A 26694-nucleotide genomic window follows, 5' to 3' on the forward strand; every position below is an offset into this window, starting at 1 on the left:
ACCGACGACCATTTTTTTGCTAAATTTTCCAGTGGGGCAGGGGGCTCCAGCGGATCTCCAGAGGGCTTCCAGATTCTCGCCCTCACCAATGATAATGAATGTGTATCATTACGATATTACGACGGTGGAAAAAGTGGAAAATACACGTCTCACCCTGGATATGGTCGCAATTGTGTTCCCATAAAAAATGAAAATGACTGAAATCAAAAAGAAAGATAAGAAATAGCGGGAGAAGAATTGTTGTGATGACATCCAATCTAGACCACCGGAAAGCTAGAAAGAAGCACGGAGTGTCAAGATTAGGATTCAGAACCATCGTTAACTCACAATGCCTGTATTCTAAGTTTTGAATGTTCCGCATCCGAAAATCGAAAGTATGGCTGCACTGACAAATTCCTTCGTCACATCCTTACGGCTGTTACATCACAGCATAAGAAGAACAATTCTTGTTTTCCAAATCAAAATACAAAGACAATAAAAAAGGATTACCTGGTATATCTTATTGAATTTGATTCACAAAAAGAATGGTGTTAATCGATTGTAAAACTATTGCAAAATCTTATATTTTCTGATTTTCCACCCTGTGCAAATGCACAGAGTTCCAAAAAACCAGCGTATTTACACCGGGTTTTCGCATTACTTTCGATTTCGACCCGTTGCAACATAGCGAACCTCATGCAAATGCAAGGATTTGCCTGACTGTTATATCAGGCAGCTTGGTAAAATCCGTGTGTTTTTATTTTATGAGAAATACCTCGCAAGTTATCGATGACGCAAGCAATTAACAAAAGAAAAAAAGAAAGATCAAAGAGATTTTCTTTAACCAAGATTTAAGATACCTTCGTCGTTAAAAAGTATGTCATTTTTATCTTAACAATTTATTAAAGGGACCATTCAAAAAGTATGTACGCTCAAAATCGGTGAAAATTGACCACCCCCTCCCCCCTTGTACGCTCTCGTACGCTTTGGCATTACCCCCCCCCCTTTCGCGTACGTATGCTTTTGAAATGACCCCCCCCCTCAAAAAAATTTTAGATCGTATTAAACAGTCTATACAAAGGAAAATTAGGGGATTTTGAGAAAAATTAAAATAAGTTCAACTTCTGTTTGTCTTTGTTGATGATATAATAAGAAGATCTAACCAAACTTTGATTGAAATTTTGTTGTATTGAAAAATGTCAAAGCGTATGTACCTTTCTACCTGACCTCCCCCTCCCCCTCGTACGCTTTTGGTAGTACTACCCTCCCCCTCCCCCTCAGAGCGTACGTACTTTTTCAATGGTCCCAAACTACTTCACAACCATATGTAGCGCTGACTTTTAGTTTTATGACTTGTTCTCACTCGTTTGGTTTCCATAATAAAAAGAAATCGTTATTGTGAGTTTTGAACAAGCTTTAAATCGAGGTAATTCCACTAACTGCAAGCAGCTATTCTCCTTGTAAATACTAAAAACTATATTGCATTACCTCTAAAAATGATCTGAAGAAACATACTCAATAAAGGAACCATTTTTGAGATGAATTGATAAGAGTGCAAATTGAAACCAATACGCAGTACCGTGAGATTGGGTAACTTGCATCAGCAGTGCGTCACAAAGAGCAATATTTCACAGAAGCGCTTCAAAACACCAGCTTTTTTGGAGTTTTGTCTCGTTTAAGACTAGAACCCTCAATACAAGACATTTGCCTGACCGAAAAAAATCATCATCATCAATTTTGTTGATTGTCAGAATCGTTTACTCACTGGAAATACGCAACTTCCTAAAGTTTCGTTTTTTTTTGGTTGTGCTTCATATTAAAAATAACGAAGATGAAAAGTTACCATCAATCCCGCGAGTAAAAGAATGTATTCCGACTAGTCTACGAAAAGTGCGCTCACGCGGCAAATAAAATATCTTGCAAAATATTATATGCATAAAACTGATGGAATCCTTTCTTTTTTATGCTTAGACGTCACAATCGATCCTGACTTGGCAATGGAGAACCAAATTTGGTAATGCATAATTATTACGAGCGGTCGAGAAAGTTTTTGTGACGCAAAAATTGGGCGATAAACGAAGCGCTAGAAAAACGCCCACTGAAAATTTTAAAACTAGGAATTTATTGAATATTTCACTAATGAAGTATCAAACTTTTTGTTTTTTGTAATTATTATAAATTCATAGTTTTTAAATACTATTTTTTGGAAGTCTAAGGACAATTAAAGTGAGTTTTTAAGGTGATTGGGTGGATATTGGCCGGATGGGCGTTTTGCACGTTCCGAGATCGAAAATTAGACGAAAGTAAAAGACGGGGGAGTATTTAATATTAATTCATTATTTTTCTATTTTTATTTTTCGCAAATGCAAAATGAACTTTTGATTTTTGAATTAAGGAGATAATGGGTTGGTCTAAAAAGCAGGGTAGCCAATTGGGGTAGCCAATTGGGCTAGGTTGTGGGGTACCTAAATATTTTACAGACCAGAATAGAAATACCGAAAATGAATGCATAGAACCACATTTTACTGACCAGGGAGCACGAATCTGATTGATACTTAGATTGATCATGTATGATTACAAAGATAAACAAAGATATAAATTACCACGTGTTAATGCACGAGGAGTAAGAAATAGAGCTTCATTATAATAGAGCTATTTCAAAAGACTTTTTGTACCTATTATAAGCTGCCATATTAAAAAATTCTAAAAGGAATTAATTGTTTGAAACATCTAAACATGATATAAATTAAACAATAGATTCAAAAACAAAGGATTGTTAAGATATGACAAGATTAGAGATCATATGGCCCAAAGGCGATTCCAAAGCTATTATCATCGAATTACAGCTTCACGGAAATAACAATTAAAAACATAAATAAAATCTAAATCTAAAATATTAAAAACTGTTTTGTATATATTTTTTATTCGGGTCTGTAAATTTTCAAACGAAGCCAAGAAGGAAGACAAAATGGCGCCAGGTCTCTTGAGAAGTAACAAAGTTCAGTACCTTTGGAAAAAAGGCTATTGTGGCTGAAGTTCGAAAGGAATCTTAAATTTTAATACATGGAATCATTAACAAGATGTTGTATAGTTATTTCCACATGAAAACAGGTTTCAGATTTCAAAAGTTTAGGCAAAAAGAGGTACCCCATAACCTAGCCCAATTGGCTACCCCATTGGCTACCCTGCTTTTTAGACCAACCCGGAGATAATGTAATTTATTATATTTGATTGTCAATGCCAAAAGATACTTTACTTTACGATTGATCTGCTGTGTTGCTTTGCCACTTACCCCCAGATTGTTTTAGTAGCCACTTCGGTCACGTGAATAAAAACATGCGTATATGTTGAACCCGACTGTGGACTAACCGAAATTGCAATTACATAAATTATGGTGAAAGTGAACGCTTAAGACGAATATTTGGGAAATCAAAAAGACCACTTTTGTGAGATTGTTGAGTTTTGTTTATTTGGCACTTTGTGATGGACTGATCAGTGGAGGCTAACATACATAGCCCTCAAATGAAAGACCTAGCTGGTCATTAATAAAATACAAAATTAAATCAAAACAAAAATGGTAGAGTAAAGATGCGAGCGGAGCTGCGTAGTTGTATTTCAATGACCAGCCAGGTCATTCATCTGACGGCTATGCATGTTAGCCTCCACTGATGCAAGTTACCCAATCTCACGGTATCAATCCAATAGAGACTTCAGTCCACAAAAAATCAGGCAAAAATTCTTGGGAAGCCTTATGTCCAAATTTTACTTTTCTATGAAGCATTGTCGTGAAATATGTAGCCTTAAGTCCAACACATTTGGTTGATGGACTTAGGGCATTTTTAAAGCTAGATTTTAGCTTGAAACTTGCTTAGTATGAATATTTTCAGTTCAATTCAATACAACCAGATACAACGTCCAATAAATGCCATTTTAGAGCCTGTGGAGCAAGCTATTAAAATCTCTTTTAACCACAAAAAGATAAATATAATACCCTGATAATATCAAAAGTATGGACTCTTGGCACTATTCATAGTGGGCAGCACCCCTCCAACCCCCACCTGAATAAAGTCACCCCCACCTGCATAGGGTAACCCCCACCTGAAAAATGCTACCGACCCAACCCCCACCTTCTTGGACCACCCCCACCTAAATTCTGAAAAGTTTCCAACCCCCACCTGAAAAAGGTTTTTGACTGTTTTAACAATTTTGAGGGTAAGCAAGGTTAATCACTTGAAAATAATTTCTATGCTTTTTATACTTCATACATCTTTTGTTATAATTATTAGACTTGGGAAGAAATAGATTTTTACTGTCAATGTATATGTTTATGATGAGCAGGGTTGAAAGAAAGTTTTTGAGTCAAAATAAGAAAACTAGTAAATAAACTCTCCAACCCCCACCTGAAAAAAGTCACCCCCACCTGTATAGGGTAACCCCCACCTAAGATTTGTGAGCAGGCTAACCCCCACCTGCTTAAATTTTTCTGAAAACCTCCAACCCCCCCCCCTAAAGTTAGGGGGGGGTTCCCACTATGCTATTTATTTTCAAGTTAGTTCAGGTTAGTTATATCTCAAAATGGAAAAAAATAGACTTAAGGCTGGCCCGAATTGACACGGCAATAGTTCCCAAAACAAGGGTGAAACGTCTGGAAAAATGTGTTTTCCGAATTATGTCTTTTTTTGCACAGGCTATCGTTTGTCTTGACATGTAGGTTTAAAATGATCAAATGATCAATCATTTATCAAATAAATGCAAAAAATTATATTTTTACAGTTTACCAACAACAACAATAAAGAAAAATTAAAATGATTGGAATCAAATTGCAAAGATTAACCCCATTTTCAAGACAAGTCTCGCAATTTACAAAGAAGTATTTGCATCTGAATCACAGGTATCCTTTTTTCCTTGACATTGCTTCCCAGCTGGTACGCAACATCGTTTTAACGTTTATATATCATTAAAAAAACATCAGGGATGTCAGATGGGCGTTGTTATGGCGTTAATTCTCTGTCAGTTGGGTTATTGCTATTTTACTGCTTTGCAAGCTTTGAGAACCCTTTCCCGAAAATTATAATGTATCAATACTCACATTGTTTACATTTATGTGAACTTTGTCTTATAGATCAAACAGTAAACTAGTTGAAAGCTATGACCATGTTGTATCAGAGCACAAGCTGATTGGAAAAACCATAGGCCAAGTTTTTATTGAAACTGTGGAAAAGTTTCCTGACCATGAAGCTGTTGTGTTTCATCGAGACAAGAAGAGGATGACATTTGCACAGTTGGATGAAAAGGTTATTAACTTTTTCTTAGGCGACATTGACTTGAGATGGTCCTTAATAGACATAATAAGTTATTTCTTTAAACGTAATGTTTTAAATAACTTCATTCTATTTATTCATTTATAGAAAATACCATAATCTATCTCTAATATCTCACCCAGGTGAATAAATTAGCTGCAAGCATTATTGGACTTGGTTTACAAAAAGGAGATCGTGTTGGTATTTGGGGACAGAATCATTTGGAATGGATGATTACTTTCTTAGCATCTGTCAAAGCTGGAACTATTCTTGTAAGAAGTTTTTATAATGATATTCAAAATTGCAGCTCCTAAACAATTAGCAATATATATATTTCTTTCTTATAATCTTGGCTCAAGCTATGAGCACTATACAATGGTTTATATGAAAACTTAATTTCAATATGGATTCTAGGGGTTTTTTTAAACCTCCTGTATATTATCGAATAGAAATAGAGTATATTTTCTTCTATAATAGGTTAATGTAAACCCTGCATATCAGTCCAATGAGTTAGAATACGCATTGAATAAGGTAAGACATCTATCAAATCTTAACTTTGAAAAAAAATTTCTTTTGAATTATAATAAGAGAACAATATTAGAATTGCAGTGCAAAACTCTGTATTAAGCCATCTCAAATATTTCAAAGAATCTATATCTCAAAATTGAAATTAGGCTAACTATTTCATTTCAATCAGGTTGGAATGAAGGCATTGTTCATGACACCAGAATTCAAAACATCAAATTATTATGATATTCTTCAAAATGTGACACCTGAAATTCTACATTCACATCCTGGTGAGCTCAAGTCAAAAAAGTAAGGACCTCTATTCTTTTGATAATTTGTTTACCCACCTTCTCATTCTAAAGCAATCTTTCAGCAATAACGCAACTTTCATCATCATCTAAACAATTTCAATTAAAGATTTATGCTTTCTAATTTTAGAATTCCTACACTGGAATCAGTGATTTTGACAGATGGCCCAGCAATGAGGTAGTCTTTTGCTTTTCTTCATCTATCTATTACATGTACAGTAGTTAGGTAAGCTAGGTGTTAGGTGTATTTTCTAATCACAATTATTTGTTTGAACCCCCTCCTAAAATTAAGATAAAAGCCTATGGCAATATCAATGTCACGTTATATACAAGAGTTCGTCGGTGGACCGGCTAGTATTAATTTGCAAAATATCATGAGTGAGATGCGTGATGTGCCAGCTAAAGCACATGATTCGAAATTCCAGCAGAACAAATTAGAAAGTTTCATCACAAAATGTATGATTTATGTCCCTTATTAATTATCAACTATTCTTTAATTTCAGTGGTGCATTTTCATTTGAAGACGCTTTAGCAATTGGAGGAAAAGAAGAAAAATTAAAAGTAGAACAACTTCAGAAGAGCATTCAGTTTGATGATCCTGTCAATATTCAGTTTACATCGGTAATGATAATTCTTCTGCTTTTCTAATTTTCATATTCAGCAAGCAAAGTATTCATTAAAAAAGGTGCTGATATGGAAATTTTCTGTCTATGTATCCTCACATTTGCAAATCTTTTGAAAATATAATGAGCCAGTTTGAGTAAAAAAAACAATTTTTAAGTTTTCATACTCGAAGTTTCAGGTCATACAGGATACAGTGATATAAATTTTTTCTATAAAAATTCACAATTCAATGTCTTCAAAAATTTTCTGAGGTCAATTCGAAATTTTTCTGAGGGCAATTTAGAATCATTCGAAAGTCTGGAGGAGAAATTTCTATCTGTGACGGCATTTGGCGATGATTTCAGTTCGCTTATTTAACAAGTTCCGACCTGGAAAGGTGGAAATTTAACAAGTTCAGAAAAGTGGTAAATATATTGAATTTATTTTCACAGGGTACAACAGGGAATCCAAAAGGAGCCACCCTCACTCATCATAATTTGGTCAATAATGCTGCTGCGATTGCTTTTGGTTTGGACTTTACTCCTGTTAGTAAGATTTCAACAATTTTCCATTTTTCTTGTCTAATAAAAGGCTGTGGGTTAATCTCTTCAAGATTTTACCTGTTCAATTTTCTATTTTCAGGTTGACCGTGTTTGTATACCCGTTCCACTTTACCATTGTTTTGGCATGGTTCTTGGAAGGTATGTTTTTAGTAATCTTATATGTGTTTTTTTAAGGGAATTTTGCTTTTTCATGTCGTTTCTTGTATTCTCGATAAAAAAACTGTTACTTTAAGCTTTATGAAGTTCATTTAAAGAACTTAAGACTTCTGAAAATCTTAATAAGAGATGAATCAAGGACACCTTTTGTGAATAGTTTTGCGACGGAGATTTCATTGGATGACGAGAAAATATTCGTAGAAAATGTATGTTTTTGTATTTCTAACCATTTGTAGTATGGCATGCTTGATGACTGGTGCTGCTCAAGTTTTCCCTCAACGTGGATTTAATGCAGAAGCTACACTGGATGCCATTCAAACAGAAAGGTTTAATATTAATTCATATTTATATATTTAATGTTTTATCATTGATTTTCTATGAATCAACTGATGAATGCATAAACAAGAAACTTAAGTATTGAGAAGAAACACACCTCTTTAATCTTTATGTAATGTTTTATCAAGTATTTCTAGTTGCTATTTATCACTGTAACTGTTATATTTTATTTTTAAAGCTGTACAGCAATTTATGGAACTCCTGCAATGTTCATTGATATGCTAAACCATCCTAGCTTTCCAAACATCAATTTTGGGTCAATGAGAACAGGTATAAAAACATTGCATATCACACGTTACACATTTCACATAGGCTGAACTACTTGAAGATGTGTCCACTTTGTTGAGTCGAAGTCGAGTCTAAGTCCCCCATGTTGTTTTCTATTTCATGGTCACATTTTTGAGTATTTTAATTTAAAACAATCGAACCCCCTGGTTGACAAACAAAACAATTGAGAACACTATGAGGAACTAGTTAGTCACAACAGTGGACCTAATTATGTTGATATAGGAAGACTAGTCAGTTCAAGTAGTAAGATATCAGCGCTCTGCATCCATATTTCAAAGTAAGTTTTACTGTTTTTGAAGGTCTGTTGATAAAAAATGATAAGCTTGCAAGGCATTGAACAAGCACTCTCTTGAATTTATAAATGGATTTAAGTTGAAGTCTCTTATTTGATTGTTCATATTTTGTTTGTGTTCAAATGCTTTTGAGAATAATTTCCTCCTTTTTTAACTCTCTACAGTGGCTTTTTGAGTCGATTCTTATTTCGCTTAACAAATTTATATTCTTATTTAAGGCTTGGTGAATGTAAATCACTTCTATTTTGCTTCTCATCTAGTGTCCTCTGCCTAATTTCTTTACCATTAAACAAGGAACTTTTTATTGACATTTGTTCCGTTATTTTATCTAGTCTAGTGTTGCACCATATCTGTTTCATAGGAATTATGGCAGGATCACCATGTCCAATTGAAATTATGAAGAAAGTGATCAGTGATATGAATTGCCCTGAGATGACTGTAAGAAAATGTATTTTTTTTCTAAAATGTTCTTTTTAAATCGTATAAAACCATGCTTTCCAGGTTAAAAACCCCAAAATAAAATACAGAAATTTTATATTGCTAATTTATTTCAAATATTGTCTACTGTAAGTCTAATCATATGCAGAGTTTAAATAAGCCCAGTGTAATATGTTCGCTCATTTTTATGTTCGTTACTAGATTGCATATGGGTTGACAGAAACGAGTCCAGCCACCAATTTGACTTCAAGAGATACCCCTGTAGAGCTACGCGTTTCAAGTATTGGAAGAGTAATCCCACATGTTGAGGTGAGGTTAAGAAATACTGATACTTACAAAATTTGCTTTTATCAAGGCCACAGAGCTTTATTCATACCCTGGAGGCAGTTTCTCGATCCCAGCCAAGCAAAATATTTTGATCGGAGTTTTTTTTAAAGTGGTAACAGCATCGAGAGCGCAAGATCTACTTCACTTGCACACTATAGTGTGACGTAGCGCCGTTTGTTGTTAGGCAAAGTTTTAATACTACATGGATTCTTTGCGGGTACCACCTTCAACAAAACTCCGATCAAGTATGGCGGATATAACTTGGTCCAGGCATTATAAAGGTCATTGATTAAGACGCATTTTTAGCCTGGTTTTAAAAACACTCTTTCATGTAGTATTTTTCCACAATTTTCACTGCTGTGGTTAATCTAAGTATACATTACAAAAATTTCTAGCATTATCAGATGCTCATCAGCTATTATACTGGAAATCTCGCAACAGCCTTTCTGCATCAGGTGTTATTTAGAATTCACTTAACTTATCTTGTTATACTTCTAGACCAAGATAATTGACGAGGAAGGCCACATAGTTCCAGTCAACACTTCAGGAGAACTGTGTTTCAGAGGTCATTGTGTTTTCCCAGGTTATTGGGATGACGTCATCAAAACTAAGGAAGCCATTGACGAAAATGGTTGGTTTCATTCAGGAGATTTGGGTCAAATTGATGAAAATGGATATTGTAAAGTGGTTGGACGTTTAAAAGATATGATTATTCGTGGTGGCGAAAATATTTATCCAACAGAGGTGGAAAACTTCCTTCATAATCATCCTGATATTGAAGATGTTCAAATTGTTGGAATACCCGACGAACGTTTCGGTGAAGAATGCTGTGCATGGATTAAGTAATTTTCATATTTCAAATTCGCATATCAAATTTTTCCAGCCTAATATTTAATATGAGCTGATATTTCTTTTGATTAGGATTTCGCTAAAAAATTCCACGTATCACTGAAATTATGTTCAGATATTTCCCTCTAATTCTCAAATTCTTATGATTTAAATAATATTCAAATTCTTTCAAATATTATTTTTCAGACTGAAACGAGGTTCAGAGACAACTGAAGAAGATATCAAACAATTCTGTAAAGGACAGGTATCCAACAATCTTGATATCAGATGGTTTGCTTTATCGTTTTTTTATTATTTCACCGTTTTTTGAATATTGCCATGTTTTATAAATGAAACAAGACGACTTAAAGTCGAAAATTTCGCCTAGAATTTAAACTACATAGGAAAAACAAGAAGTAGAGATTGAAGCCAATTTGAAATCTACTTTACATCGAGCCTTGATGAAACAATTTTACAATAACAACGAGGCTTAAAATCGCTAAAAAAGAGACCAATTTAAGAACAACTGTTGTTTAATTTTTAAGAACTAATAAACAAAGGTAATATCACCGTCCATCAAAAGTTATTGATTTGATTCTTATAAAGCAAATGCTTATATAAGAAAAATTAATATGCTCATATTGTGCGCCATCTATTGTTTATTTTGTAAGAGCTAATTACCGAAAGGTATATTACCGTCTATCAAGAGTTATTGATTTGATTCTTATAAAGTAAATGCTTATAAGAATAATAAATATGCTCATAATGTGCGCCGTCCATTGATTACTTTGTAAAAACTAATTACCGAAAGGTATATCACCGTCTATTGTTATTGATTTGATTCTTATAAAGTAAATGCTTATAAGAAAAATAAAAATGCTCATATTGTGTGCCATTGCTTGTTTACTTTGTAAGAGCTAATTACCGAAAAGTATATCACCGTCTATCAAGAGTTATTGATTTGATTCTTATAAAGTATATGCTTATAAGAAAAATAAGTAAGCTCATATTGTGCGCCATCCCTTGTTTACTTTGTAAGAACTAATTACCGAAAGGTATATTACCGTCTATAAAGGGTTATTGATTTGATTCTTATAAAGTAAATGCTTATAAGAAAAATAAATGAGCTCATATTGTGCGCCGTTCCTTGTTTACTTTGGAACAACTAATTACCGAAAGCTATATCACCGTCTATCAAGAGTTATTGATTTGATTCTTATAAATTAAATGCTTATAAGAAAAATAAATATGCTCATATTGTGCGCCATCCCTTGTTTACTTTGTAAGAACTAATTACCGAAAGGTATATCACCGTCTATCAAGAGTTATTGATTTGCTTCTTATAAAGTATATGCTTATAAGAAAAACAAGTAAGCTCATATTGTGTGCCATCCCTTGTTTACTTTGTAAGAACTAATTACCGAAAGGTATATCACTTTGATTCTTATAAAGTATATGCTTATAAGAAAATAAAGAAAAAATCAAAACTGTGGAGCTAAAGACACAAAGATATATGACGTAATCCAAAGAAAACCCGCGAAAATCGTCCGTGGTTATACGAGCGTGTAATTTGTAAATTAAATTTAGTGAGTTCGTCCACCGTATCAAGCACTTTCGTTTTCTAATTTTTTTTCCGATGACACCGCCGCCGCCGCAGAAAGGCTATCGTAATACTTTCGCTAAGCGAAATTAAAAAAGGAAGTGTTTTGATTACATTTTTAAATCAAGACGAAATAATAATACCCTTACTATGTTATTGATAAGGCACTGAGAATTTATACAGTACATCTTCTTTATATTCTAGATTTCACATTACAAGATTCCAAGATATATCGAGTTTGTTGATGAATACCCCATGACTGTCACTGGCAAGGTATGGAACTTTGTTATAGTTTTGAAATAATCACCATCTTTCTAGAATTAATGTTGTTTGGCTCATAATAGACTGATGTGAGTTCTCCAATTTTCTATGACTCTAAAATGTTCCAAGCTTCCCTACCTACCTTCTTTGGGATTGACTGATATTGTTAAAAGGCGGAGAGTAAGGTCTTTTTTTAGGTGAAAATAGAAATTTAGTAAAATTTCAAACTTTTAAATCTAAATTTATTCCAGTAGCTGTTGAAAGCAACTGATTCTTTAGGCTACGTCATATTTTTTTCAGATCAAGAAGAACGAAATTCGTCAACAAATGAAAGTGAAAATGGGCTTGGAATAATTTTGATGAATTGGTTCTATATAAGGGGAAATCACTTTGGCAGTGTCTTTTTTAAGCTTACTTTTGTTCCTTTGATAAAAAAGCAGATATTGAATGAGTAAGGATCTTTTTGTGTTGATTATAGGGGGTTATTATAGGGTATAAAAAACGTTAGAATATGATTTAGATATTAAAGAAATGTAATTTTGTAATTTAGTAGATATATAGTATAATTTAGCAAAGAATTTTATTATCCAGGTTTTAGTTTTTTATTTTCTATGATGAATATTTTTTATCATTTTTTGATAATATTTTCAAGGTAATAATTTTTTGTACACGTTTTTATAGCACAGTCACACGTTATCCCTAAATACTTTTTGGACCTACCACGGTGGAGGTCCTATAAATTAACCTTTGTCCGTCTGTCCGTCCGTTAGTTACCAGCTTTTCTCGAGATTGGCTCATTAGTTTTTTCTGATTTTTTGCACAATGATGCAAAATGGCAATTCCCAAAATGTGACGGAGCCCGATTTTCGAAAAAAAAATTTGGGGGGCAAATTTGGGCCAAAAAACGGCTAAAAAACGGGTTTTTTGGACTTAGTGAAAAATTGGATCATTAATTTTTTCTGATTTTTTGCACGAAAGTAGGGTACCATCATAGGTATAAGATGGCTCAAGCAGATTTTTGCAAAAAAATTTTGTTGGCTCAAAAAACACATGTTTATCTATAAGAATCACTATTAATAAGCATACATCAATGTTCTTAGTCAAATTACTCAATTTTTTTATGAGATAGATTTTTTTTCTGCTCATGAGGGCTTAATTTTGAAGAATATGTGTGTTTAGACAGGAAATGTGGGTTGCTTGGCGTGTTTTTATAGAAAAACTGACCAAATTCGATATTTCTTTATAAGCACATTATCAATTACTTAGGTATTGGCTTTTCTCGAGATTGGCTCTTTCATTCTTTATGATTTTTTACACAAAGATGCATAACTATAAACCCTTGAATGCGGCAGAACTCGATTTTCGAAAAAAAATGTTTTTGGGCAAATTTGGGCCAAAAAACGGCTAAAAAACAGGTTTTTTGGACTTTGTGAAAAATTGGATCATTAATTTTTTCTAATTTTTTGCATAAAAGTAGTGTACCATCATAGGTAAAAGATGGCTTAAGCAGATTTTTGCAAAAAAATTTTTTGGCTCAAAAAACGCATGTTTATCTATAAGAATCACTATTAATAAGGATACATCAATGTTCTTAGTCAAATTACTCAATTTTTTTATGAGATAGATGTTTGTTTTTTCTCACGAGTGTTTAGACAGGAAATTTTGGTTGTTTGGCGTGTTTTTATAGAAAAACTAGCCAAATTCAATATTTTTTTATAAGCACATTATCAATTACTTAGGTATTAGATTGATTGGCTCTTTCATTTTCTACGATTTTTTGCATAAGGATGCATAACTATAAATCCTCGAATGTGACGGAGCCCGATTTTTGGAGAAAAAAAATTTTGGGGTATATTTCAGCTAAAAAAACGGCCATAAAAGGGTTTTTTGGACTTAGTGAAATATTGGACCATTGTTTTTTTCTGCTTTTTTGTATGAAAGTAGATAAAAGATGGCTCAAGCAGACTTTTGTAAAAAAATAATTTTTCAGCTCAAAAAAAGCATCTTTATCAATAAGAATCACAATTAATAAACATACAATGTTCTTAGCCAAATTACTCAATTTTTTGGAGATGTTTTTTGCTCACGAAGTCTTGAATGAAAGAACATTTCAAGAGCATGAAATTTTGGTTTCTAAACGTTTTTTTATAAGAAACAAACGACTAATTTTAATAAATCGTCACTATTTGTGTTCTGAATGATTGTTTAATGGTCAAGTCACGTAGATATCAATTATAAACGTGTTAAATGCATAATCCAGGTAGGTCCATGAAAGTATCACTTGTTGAGGTTTAAAATGAAAATACAATATATTATCGCTGAGAACTATTCAAAATTGTTCATAAAAAACTTTTTGGTTCAAATGTACTCATCGTCAAGTCAGGGCAAAAAAACAAACTGCTGTCGTAATATAAATCTCGAATTAATCCGTCAACGTCTTTCCATTCTAGCTTAGAATGAATTTAAACCAGCATTATTCCCTGACTCATGCTTTATTCAGTTTAATCATATTCAGAGGTTTTGCTTTGTTTTTGGTAGGCTGGCGAATGAAAAATTAACTGTGACGATTTCTAGATTCTAAGCGGGTGAATTCTTAGCAAGCACAGTGTATTGATTAGCGTAAATATGTACTTGAGGCGGCGAACCGAACTTTTCGAACGGCGAATTGCAATTATTTTCGTGCCTTGTACCAGCGAAATTCGCCGTTTGTTGTTTCCAATAACAAAATGTTTTTGATTTTAATAGCACCAATGAAGAAAGGTTATCAATCACTAATCTAACTGTAAATACATTTAAATTAAGAATTCCTTGTTTCATTCAGTCTTGTCAGGTATCCCTGGTAGAAAATCTTGATAAGATCTTACCAAGATCTTTTAAAGAAACTTGGCAAGAACTTTGTAGGTTTCTTTTCAAGATCTGTGCAAAGAACTTTAAAGATCTTGACAAGATCTTGACACGATCGTTTAGGATCTTTAAAGATCTTTAAGGATTCTTGAAGGTTTAAGATCTTTCAAGAATCGTATTCAAAAATATACACACCCAAAAGATAAAACTGCTAAATTTTCTCCTTTCAACTAATAAAGAAATCATAAGATTCTTAGACCTGAATGTTAATGGTTCCTAAATTATAGAATATTTGCCTCGACTTTGACGATTGCAAGATCTCAAAACAGATACACATGAAATTTTTTAACTTCAAATCAGTCTAACTGACGAGTTAGGCTAACTGTCTAGATCGCTATTTATCCGGTTTTATACTCCACCCCATTGTATTCTTCGCCCTTACTTGTCAGCGCTAAATTACTCATTGTGGTGTATACAATATAGACTCTGTTGTGTAGCAATCTACTAATTTGCCGTAATTCTACAGATGTCTGTAGAAATATGAAATCTACATATTTTGTAGAATAATAATTCTACCCTATATACCCTATTTGTATGGTTGTATTTAAATTTGATATTTAAATTCTTTAAAGAAAGTCAAAATCGAAGATTTTATCATAACCACAAATTTACGTGTTCTTGTGTTTATTCAACAAGATTCTTAACCCGAACTTTATAAGAAACACTAAGAATCTTAAAGTTTCTTTGCATATTTGTCAATTAAGATTTGGAAAGTCTCTTTGTAAGAACTTAATAAGAAACGCTAAGAATCTTAAAGTTTCTTAGCATATTTGTCAATTAAGATTTGGAAAGTCTCTTTATAAGAACTTGATAAGAAACACAAAGAATCTTAAACTATTTTATGGTTGCAAGATTTCATAAGATTTCATAAGATTCTTCTTAAGAACTTAATAAGAAACCTAAATTTTCTTACTATGAACGTGTGCGAAGAATCTTGACAATTCTTAACAATTTCTTGACACGATCTTTAAAGATCTTTTTGTAATAAGAAATTTTCAAGATTTTATAAGAATCTTTGTAAGATCTTACAAAGATCTCTTAAGATTCTTACTTGTTAAAGATCTTTAAAGATCTTTAACGATCTTTTCAGATCTTATCAAGAATTTTTACCAGGGATGTACAGAACACTTGACAGTGCATTTTGAACTATATTTCAAATTCATAAAAATAGCTTCTAGCCTACTAACATACTTAAATACTTGAATAAAATGCGAGATGCTAAGACGCGTGTTATAGTTTTTCATTGGAAATATTTTAGATAATATTCAAATGACAACCTAGACTCTCATACAAACCGAATTTTTAAGAATAAGGAGCAATTCTTTAACCAATGTATAGCAAAAGAAATTCTTAACGCAATGTTATTGAATTGATTCTTGTAAAACTGTTAGAAATCGAGTAAAATCAAGATGAAGTTACAAATTTCTCGAGCCCTAGCTTTCCATATAATGGTGTGGTCATGATGCGGTTATATCAGTAGAATTGCTAGGAAATTCTGAGCAAGAAAATATAGGTACCTTTTCATATAGGTGAGGTGTACCCAAAATATAAGTCCTAAAATTTTGCGCATAATCAGGCTTGAAACAAAAGAAATTTTTCTTAACACGCTAATCATGTAGGTTTTTTAATGCGACAACAAAAGAAACCTATTAACTCGACATAAACTCCCTTAAGGGCAAGGGACCTGGTATATGGCGAGCCGTTTTTCCATTGTTTTCAAGAAACTGTTTTTCCATCTCTTTACATTCCTCTGCTCAAACATATGCTGTAAAATGATTCTTTTTTTGTTATGTTTTTGTTTTGTCATCGTTATGTTGTTGTCACTTAATAAGATGAACAAAAACTTAAAATCTGGTTTTAACAGCTCTTGAAATAGAGAAACATTGCATTTTTGCTACTTATTTTTCAGCACAACAGATATGTTCAAAATATTGAGAAATATCCTCAAAAAGAAAAGATATGCACGAAATTTACACAGGTATTTTAAAACATTATTTCATCCGTCGTTAAATTCATGAATTTTCTTCAGAGGGACTAAAATTATATTATATCAAATCTTACAGTATTTTATGACTTCAACACGGAAAGTGTTTTCCAAATTCATCCCTTTCACAGTGTTGTTGAAACCTCTGTTGTTTGATGAATATGTTTATATTTTTGTGCAAACAAAAGATCAAGGGGACAACTTAAGTCGATGATATGTATCTTAAGACAAAAGATTGGGATACTTAGGGTCATTCCACGAGTAATAAGTCCCCTTATATGAGCTACGGACTTAACACGAATTTTTTTTATTGTACTCAGGAAAGATAGATCTAATATACGTTGCCACACTTTTCTTTCTTTTTGCCTTAAACTAAAGTTAAAAGCCTTTAAACTAAAAATTGGCTATTGTGTTCATGTTTTTTGTCGTTTTTTGACGTTTTATTGAATAATTTGAAAACTAAGCGTTTGGAAAAAAATTTTCGTCTATTTTTCTGGATCATGATCATATAAAAAGTTTTATTAAATTGTAAAACGTAAGGGGACTTATCACTCTTTGAAGATGACGAGGTCATGCTTCCTTTGTTATCTTTTATTTCTTCGTCAAATTGACGAAATTGATTATTATCAGCATCAATCGATAGAGAATTTAATAAGCTTTCCAAAAATATATACTTTTACTATTGAAATCTATCTGTATCGAAAGCTATCATCAAAAGAGTCAGGTGTGGTGTAAAAGGTTTCCACGTACCTTAAAAATTTAAAACATTCATCAAAAAAATATGGAAAAGAGATTTTCTTGCCGTTTCACATAGTGTTACTGATGACTGCCATGAATTTTAAGAAAATCAGATTTATAAAAGCTCTACCGATGGGACTGGGAACTTAATTGAATAATAATTCAGCACTGCAACTGAAAACTAATCTCTGTATTTCCTTATAGTGCTAAACTAATTGAAAGCTATGACCATGTTGTATCAGAGCACAAGCTGATTGGAAAAACCATAGGCCAAGTTTTTAATGAAACTGTGGAAAAGTTTCCTGACCATGAAGCTGTTGTGTTTCATCGAGACAAGAAGAGGATGACATTTGCACAGTTGGATGAAAAGGTTCTTAGTAACACTTTGTAAGAAATTTAATCTATTTGTAGGTCCGTCCATCTAATTATCCATTTGTGACGTTAAACAATGATCCGACTGTGTACATTATATTTTCTTCATTAATGCTGCCTTTTTCGCTTAATTGGTCATTAAGCCAAGAGAGGTCTACCCCTCTCTTGGAGAGCAAAAGGTTTAATGACCAATTTTCGACGTTAAATCTGGAATGCTGATATGAAAGCGATCAAAATCTTTTGTTAAGCACGAATCTTTATTGTATATTTTTTACAACCCTTAGAAATTTATAAAAAGGACCGTTGATGAGAACCACTTATCTATCTAGCGTAGTGAAAAAGCACCCTTTATGTCCCTTTAACTATCCATAAATAAATTGGTTGCCATAAAAGTAGCAGAATGTGCAGTGGGATTCTTTTGTAAAAAATTGGTCGTATGGGAAAAGTGTTTTCTTTCCCGGTAGAGTTGAAGAGCAAACTTTCATCTGTATTGATTTGATACAAAAGACGAGGAATCTTGTCACAGAAAATGTTCATTAGAAGGCTGTAATTCTAAATCCCTTGATATGCGAGTTGATGATTTTTAATAAAATTTTCTTCAAATTCAAAGGGTTGTAAACGCTTTGACAACTGTTTTGGGAGTTAGTAATACTTTCCTATCAATTTTTTTTGTTTCAGCTAATCGATTTTCGCCAGACAGTCTCAGTGAAAAACCACCCAAAGTAGTGACGAAATTTGTAAACAAACCGTTTGCAGCGGGATACAAAATCAAAACAAATGTCACATGCCAAAATAAAAAAATGATTGTTTTAATTTTTTTAATGACACGTGGTTCGCGCAATGTTTACATTTTACTACTTTTATATCCCTTTAAAAATTCCCAGAAAATTATACTAAAACTGATCAAAAGTTTAGATTACCAAATCCGGGGGGGGACTCACATGATCCGACCCACTGTAAGGGTGTCTTTGGGGGCTACTGGATCGCAAATCTGATAGTAAAAATCTGTTGTATCTTTACAGTTTTGATTTGCACTTATTTTAATTTGTTTTGCACATTGTGTCAACATCTCTGGCTCATTTCAGGTGGCTCCAGCAAAACTTATCTTATGCAATCAAATTATACACTGTAAGGGTCAGAAATGTTCGGTAAGATGCACTGTAAGGGTACCTTTTTCACTACTCAAGGGCTGCACTGTAAGGGTCTGATTTTGAAAGCCATTGTTTTGACTTCACATGCCGTCGTCTAGAAATCTTGACATCGGTTTTAATTTTTTTTCATTCAGGTGAATACATTAGCTGCAAGCATTATTGGACTTGGTTTACAAAAAGGAGATCGTGTTGGTATTTGGGGACAGAATCATTTGGAATGGATCATCACTTTCTTAGCATCTGGCAAAGCTGGAACCATTCTTGTGAGGAAACTGTTTAATAAGAATAAACTTACTATTAATGGAACAATGTGTTCTCATTTTGATCAAAGATGTATTTGTAGAACATATTTGATTATTTTTGCCTCATATATTCTCAGTTTTTATTAGGTTTGGCCTTTATCGATTATATCAACCTTCCATCTTTATTCTCTCATTAGGTCAACGTCAATCCATCTTACCAATCGAAGGAGCTACATTATGCATTGAATAAAGTACATAACAATTTTTCTGCGATAACTGTATTAGAGAGTCGATGTTTTACATGGATAGCCCGGTAATCTATGACTTTTAGACAGTCTTTCGGTTGTTTTCATGGGGTTCACGGCTAGTCGGCTGGGCTATCTATGAACTGAACGGAACATTGGAAGGAGCAGGGATTCGAACTGCGATCCCCTGGGTAAAGACGCTGACGTCTTTGACCACTTGGCCATCGCTCCTCTGCGAATCCAGAGATTGATTTCATCGTTTTGAAATTGAAAGAAATACATTAAGTCAAGTTTCATGCCTTACAGCAATCAACAGACGTGCAATCAACATCGAAATTTTGAAATGAATTTATAACAGTTTTTTTGTTTCGGTCTTGCTCTATCTACCAATATTTTGGCAGCAAATTTGGTCCTGCCATTTTGTTTAAGGCAAGTACCAGAAGTATTTAAATCTTTACAGTTAAGCTTATAGAGCTATTAGTTCGAGAGCCGTCGGACTTTTTATTAGGTCATAAGCCTCAGAATTTTAACCATGGCGTCATCAAATAATGACATAAAGTTCCCACAAAGTGTGATTGGTTGTCATGGACACACTGTCCAAATTTCATCGCTAAATATTGAGTAGATAAAACGCTATACAAAGTGTCGTCCAAAAGGGGGGTCATCTGACCAGGTCAAGGAACCGGTTTTTTTGGTTAGATTTTCGATTTTCACTGTCCCTAAGGGTTGTACTAATTACCTGCAAAATTTCAGCCATGAGGCTCATGACCTAAATTTAGGCCCCTTTTTGGTCTCATTTTTGGGCATCTGACCAGGTCAAGAAACCGGATTTTTTGGTTAGATTTTCGATTTTCATTGTCCTTGAGGGTTGTACTAATGACCTGTAAAATTTCAACCATGAGGTTCGTGACCTAAATTTAAGCCCTTTTTTGACCTCTTTTTTTGGGCTCGTGGAGATCAAAGAGACAGCTAGTGTTCGATCTGACAAAACTTTTTTGAGACTTTTCGATGCGGCGAACACGTTGAGGATGGTTAAAATTCTGAGGCTTATGACCTAATAAAAAGGCCGACAGCTCTCGAACTATATCAGTGTAGAGCATGTTAATGATATTCTCTGTTTTTAATCAGGTTGGGATGAAAGCACTGTTCATGACACCAGAATTCAAAACATCAAATTATTATGATATTCTTCAAAATGTGACACCTGAAATTCTAGATTCACATCCTGGTCAACTCAAGTCAAAAAAGTAAATACATATTTGCATATTGCTGTTAAACATGAGAAAGGTTAAATTATCTTTTGAAACAAAAAATCTATTGTTAAAGAAAACTACTACTGCTTCACACTATTCCACCCCTTTGCCTCCACCCCTTTACCTCGCGAAAAAAATGTTATTCAAGGCATTAAAAATGATATTCTTTATAAAATTTTCTCTTTTTAGTGTTCCAACGCTAGAATCAGTGATATTAACAGAAGGACCTGCCTTAGAGTTTGTATAATCTGTTTTCATGTCTAATCCAATCTGCAGGCTTAAGAGATTTGGTGAAATTCAAAAGGGATCCTGACTCAAAAGTTGATAAAACGCGTTTCTAAGCCTTGATGATTCATTAACGTAGCATATGCTATTTTTGTAATAAGCATAAAATTATTTTGTTTCCTGTTCTGATATAATGTGATTCTCCTTGCGGTATGTTTCAACAACAGACGAATGAGATCTCAGCACAGACTCAGACTGTATTAGTGCAATGCCCCTCCAGAGCGATTCTCACTCCAGTCCTCAGTGAAATGGCTCACCTATAAATATCACTATTCCTATTTGGCACATGCGCACAAAAAGAAAACATCTCTCAGTTAGAGAGAATTAATTTTAATGAAATTTTGTTTCTATTTAACAATGATAAAATAATGGTTTTCTTTCAATTTCAGTGGAGCTTTTTCATTTGAAGATGCTTTAGCAATTGGAGGAAAAGAAGAAAAAATAAAAGTGGAACAACTTCAGAAGGGCATTCGGTTTGATGATCCTGTCAATATTCAATTCACATCGGTATGGGTCATAATTCTATACCAAAAGTCTTTATTGAAAGTCTATACCCATCGTTTACGGAGTTGAATTGTGGGAAGGGTTGATTATAAAATTTTTCGATCTCAGGCGAACTTCCTACATTCCTGATCATCATATTTTTTAAGTATTACCACCGCTTTTTCTGTATAAAATATTGCTTTTCTACACATGGACAGTAATGGCATGCTATAAAGAAGAAGTATGTACCCTACTACTAAGGTTTTGTCAAATCTTTGGTGAAAATGAACTCTTTCTCTTTTAGGGTACAACAGGGAATCCAAAAGGTGCCACCCTCACTCATCACAATTTGGTCAATAATGCTGCTGTTATGAGTCATATTACTGAAATCACTGAGGTACTATACGTCTGGTTGCACTGACAAATTTTCCCAGTTTGATGTTGTAAACCGTCTATCGTTTTTTGCAGTAGACTCGAATTCTATCTCGAATCTCTTTTCACTTTCGTTTTACGCGTTTAGCGAAAATTAGTTACCGTGAAAATTAGTTCCCATAATGGGTGGCATTGAATAACAAGACTTCAGAAAAAGGAATTCAAAGTCGATGTCTGGTTAAACTGAATTGAACTGTTCTGAAAAAAGGCACTCTGAGAAAGAGGCTACAAAATACATTTCCAGGACTTTAAGGATAAAAAGTTTATTCGTTCCGTAAAATTTTATTCCGTTCCGTAACGTCGTTTTCCAAAAATCTTGATTTAATTTTTTCTTCCACAGGAAGATCGTGTATGCACTCCACAGCCTTTGTATCACTGCTTTGGAACAGTTATCGGCTGGTAAAAGCTATTTCTTCAGATTTCTTTACTATTTATCATAATACTCACAAAACACTTAATTGCTCGAATATTCTGTTATATGTATTACTGATTCCCGTATGATTTCGAATTATCGAAACTCAGGTATCTATCGGTTTGCGTCGATTTAGCATTAAAGAACCAAGTTTTCAGTCAATGATTCTTCTCTTCCTTTGAATGAAGTTTAGCAAGTCTCATAAACGGTGCAACGCAAGTCTATCCTACGCGTGGTATCGATCCTGCAGCTACTTTAGAAGCTATTGAAAATGAAAGGTATCCTGTTCGTCTATATTGTCTTTTTAGTTGTATTTATATGTCTTTTTACATGATCTAAGATCATGTTCAGTTCATTATTTTCAATGTAAGAAACACTCTCCCTCATAATCTTTTAACCTCGTTTGTAACTCACACTACTTTTTATTTGAAACTCATTAGCTTTAAAATCCCTATCTTTAGACCCGAATACTAATGAAAATCTTTTCTAAGATTCAATTTTGTAATTAAGAAATTTCATTAAAAGCAATAAAGTCGTTGTTATTGTGCTTCATCTAATAATTACAGAAGTCCAGTTACAGATCTAGTTACAGAACTTCTCCCTTGAAATAGACCCAAGAGGGACTAAGCAAGTTATCCTCAATACGGCGACTGATCTTAGTGGGCACTAAAACTTTTTACTTTCATGTTAACTTTTAGATGTACGGTGATATACGGTATACCGACCATGTTTTTGGACATGTTGCACCATCCAACATTTAAACGTGAGAATATGAAAACGTTGCGAACAGGATGCTTGGGTGGACAACCTTGTCCTCCTCAATTGATGCGTCGAATCATCGAAGATATGGATTGTCCAGAGTTCACTGTATGTAAACATCCCTGTCTCACTGACCCATCGAATGTTTATTTTTAACGATGATCTCATCAGGGAGAATATTTTTAAGGAATCCTACTGGCACTGACAAAGTGTCCTTGTGTCTGCCCACCGGGTGTGCCAAAAATAAGTTACCCTCTTTGATTTGATATTGTAGGCAGTAGAAGAAATATTTTTGCAAAAATTGTTGCGGAATCGTTAAAAGTTTTCCTCTGATTGATTCCAAAAAACTTTTGAAAAACCTTTCTACTACTGCCTGCAATATCAAATCAAAGAAGTTAACATATTTCTGGCGCACCCTATATTTAGAGTCTTTGGTTCTCTTGTTTTCCCAAGATTCCCAATGAATCATTATTTTTTTCAGATAGGGTATGGTCTTACAGAAACAAGTCCAATCGTTACATTTGCTGATCCCAATGCTGAAATCGAAAGACGAATGACCACTATCGGAAAAACTTTGCCGCACATGGAAGTGAGTTTTCTGTCGTGATTAAAACTTTCATTCTAAAATTGACACAAACACATTGTAAGTTGTTTTTTATGCTCGTTGGATGACCCGTTGGTAAACCCTAGGACTGTTTCAGTCATCCTTTCTTCTAGATATTTATATCCCAACATCCCAATCCACCATTTTGCCTAGCTAGTATAAAATGAAAGCATTTATAGCAATATATAGCATTTTCATTTTTATTAGACCAAGATAATTGACGAGGAAGGCCACATTGTTCCTGTTAACACTTCAGGAGAATTGTGCTTCAGAGGTCATTGTGTTTTCCAAGGTTACTGGGATGACGTCATCAAAACTAAAGAAGCCATTGACGAAAATGGTTGGTTTCATTCAGGAGATTTGGGTCAAATTGATGAAAATGGATATTGTAAAGTGGTTGGACGTTTAAAAGATATGATTATTCGGGGTGGCGAAAATATTTATCCAACAGAAGTGGAAAACTTCCTTCATAATCATCCTGATATTGAAGATGTTCAAATTGTTGGAATACCCGATGAACGTTTCGGTGAAGAATGCTGTGCTTGGATTAAGTAAGCTCCAATTACCTCTATTCATGATATGCACCATTGCAATGTCTTCCGTTCCACCCAATAGCTGATTGGTTGAAAGTGATGTATTGACCGATTTTACGTCACTTCCAACCAATGAGCTATTGGTTCTGTGACGTAATGTCAGAAGACATTGCAGTAGTGCATATCATGAATATTATGTCCTTTGAATCAAGTTGAAAGGCCTTTAGGGTAATCATCTCGATAGTACCAAGTCAATCGGTAACCAATGGCTAACGGGGAAGAGATTTAGCAGATCACAAAAATTACATCAAGCCTGTTTTCTACAGAGTGAAAAAAATCCGTATATTCCTAAGTTATATCAGTCCTTTTAAGGAGCAATGGACAAGTGGTTAAAGGTGTCTGTGTTAAAAACCAGGGGTTCGCCCTTTGAATCTCCACTTCTTCCTTCGTTCAGTTCATAGAAGCCGAGCCGCTTATTGCGAACCCCATCCAAGACTGTCATAGAAAGTCCTAGATTTGTCTGTTTAAGTAAAATATCAACTATCTCTACTATATATCGTTCAATATATCATATAACAGTAGCTTCAAGGATGCATTACTTTTAAAAATTAACACTACACTTTAGGATTGAGAAGAGGATGTGACACTACCAAAGAGGAATTAAAACAATTTTGCAAAGGAAAGGTAAAGTTGTTGGTTTTCTACCTAGATTCATGTTATAAAGACTCATCCTCTATGCAGATTCATGGGAACTGTCCTCTGTAATCTTAATGACTTGCAATAATTAGATATGTTCACCTGTTAATCAATTACATTCGGTAAGTCTGAAGAAATGGTATCTGTTGAATGAATCATTTTAGTGCTGTGAATATATAATCCTTGTAACCTGTTTTCCTCTTCTCCATAGATCTCGCATTACAAGATTCCAAGATATATTGAGTTTGTTGATGAATACCCCATGACTGTCACTGGCAAGGTACGTGACCTAGCATTCGAGCCCAGTCTCTTTGTAACGTCAAATACACCTGTCTCACCAAATAATTTCTGCTTATCAAGTCTCTTTAAAAGTATTTAAGCCCTCCTTTATTTGATGACGTTTCCTTAAAATTCTGCACTTCCAATCTTACTGCCCGAGTTTATGCATTCGAGACAATTCAAGGGGTCAGGGGACGGTATAAAGCAAAGTTGACATGTCTCCAAAATCACCGTCAACTTTGCTCGACGACGGTAAAAAACACCAAGATACCGTCGTCTGTTTAGGTGAACAAAGGCGATATAGAGCTTAGAGTGTACATCAACTATCGACTTTGTTTTGTATCATTTCACTTACCGTCGCCCTCGATATCCTCCGATACATAAATACGGTAGTTTTAAAGTTCAGACGGTAAGGTAAACCATATTAAGAAACCGATTAAATTCATCATTTTGGTAAGTTGTGTTGTTGTACTGACGCCCAGGTTGTTGATGCTCCCCAAGGTTTTGGAGAATAACTATCCAACGGTGTTTTTTTTTCTCCTCAACTACCGTGCTCAAAAGATGGACTACTTGTTAGCCTTTTTGTATTCATAATATCTTTTATATTCAAATCTCGATTACTATTAGACGAGGAGTTAAAGAGGGATTTTATTTTGAATACATTATCAAGCAACCCCCTTTACCTAATAAATGTCTATCCGATTGTAATATACCACACAAAAGTTGTGTAGAAAATGCCTGTCTCAGCTTCTCGGTCGTGTTTGAAACTCCAAATGAAAATATTCTAAAAAGCTAACCTGAAAATCACAATCAGCAAAACATCCCACGGGATAAGTAATAAAAGTCTTTTAACCAGGGGACGCAAAAGATCTTGTAACTTGTAGGTGCAGCTTTTCAGTCTGGGGTTTTCCCAAATATACTAATTTTTACCAAAACGAAACTCTTGGTAAGGGTTTAAGTTTAGGCTACTTGGAGGATTATTCCTAATGGGATTTCATTAGACTCTATAGTCTAAGACAAATCACTATCTAAAAGAAATAAGCCCAAAGCCGAAGAAAATTCACAAATGGGTTTTTTGCCGAAAAGAGTTTACAGTCGGTAGAGTTTAACAGTCTTCGAAATTCTTCGAATCTCTCCAGCCGATTTTTTTACGTATATACGTATACCGCCATATTTTCCCGCCTGAAAAATTTGCAGGGTGGTCAAATTTTCTAATATCAAATGGTGTCGTAGTAGCTCATTCAATGAAACATAGTTATTGCTTTGTTATTTTCAGGTCAAAAAGGTCGAAATTCGTCAGCAAATGAAATTGAAAATGGGTTTGGAATGATTCTTGGCTATTTATATAAGGTTTTTGAAAAAGATTTTTAGGGCGGGTGAGATTTTTCAACTATTAATTGAATTTGCGTACGAGTAATTGTAATAGTTTTGATTTTTTAGAGAAATATAAATACGATAAATTTTAGCATCCCTTTGGCTACCATGAGAATTCTTTAGTTTTTATCAATATTTACAAAAATCAAGGGAAGGGAGCT

The 26694-nt window shown here is 33.9% G+C and overlaps 2 protein-coding genes across 2 annotated transcripts; both read left to right on the top strand.

The window, feature by feature from the left end:
* The first annotated feature begins 4750 nt into the window (after nt 1–4750).
* LOC136801274 (medium-chain acyl-CoA ligase ACSF2, mitochondrial-like) lies at nt 4751–14112 on the top strand. Its single transcript, XM_067057901.1, has 18 exons — nt 4751–4870; nt 5102–5273; nt 5423–5551; nt 5757–5810; nt 5977–6095; nt 6225–6272; nt 6598–6715; nt 7150–7242; nt 7340–7398; nt 7653–7742; nt 7931–8022; nt 8695–8771; nt 8973–9080; nt 9597–9940; nt 10134–10191; nt 11731–11799; nt 12088–12511; nt 14077–14112. Exons 1-17 carry the CDS (start codon nt 4785–4787, stop codon nt 12139–12141), a joined length of 1770 nt encoding a protein of 589 aa, XP_066914002.1. The 5' UTR covers nt 4751–4784; the 3' UTR covers nt 12142–12511; nt 14077–14112.
* A 2451-nt stretch (nt 14113–16563) lies between these two features.
* LOC136801323 (medium-chain acyl-CoA ligase ACSF2, mitochondrial-like) lies at nt 16564–26627 on the top strand. The gene is made up of 17 exons (XM_067057967.1): nt 16564–16669; nt 17618–17783; nt 19071–19199; nt 19376–19429; nt 20552–20670; nt 20866–20913; nt 21351–21468; nt 21749–21841; nt 22217–22275; nt 22477–22566; nt 22987–23155; nt 23529–23636; nt 23859–24202; nt 24511–24524; nt 24810–24868; nt 25092–25160; nt 26436–26627. The coding sequence occupies exons 1-17, from the start codon at nt 16611–16613 to the stop codon at nt 26487–26489; spliced, it is 1752 nt and encodes a 583-aa protein (XP_066914068.1). The 5' UTR covers nt 16564–16610; the 3' UTR covers nt 26490–26627.
* The last annotated feature ends 67 nt before the right edge of the window (nt 26628–26694 follow it).

The sequence above is a fragment of the Clytia hemisphaerica genome, unplaced genomic scaffold (genome assembly GCF_902728285.1).
Source record: "Clytia hemisphaerica strain Z4C2 unplaced genomic scaffold, Clytia hemisphaerica genome assembly, whole genome shotgun sequence".
Classification (NCBI taxonomy): Eukaryota; Metazoa; Cnidaria; class Hydrozoa; order Leptothecata; family Clytiidae; genus Clytia; species Clytia hemisphaerica.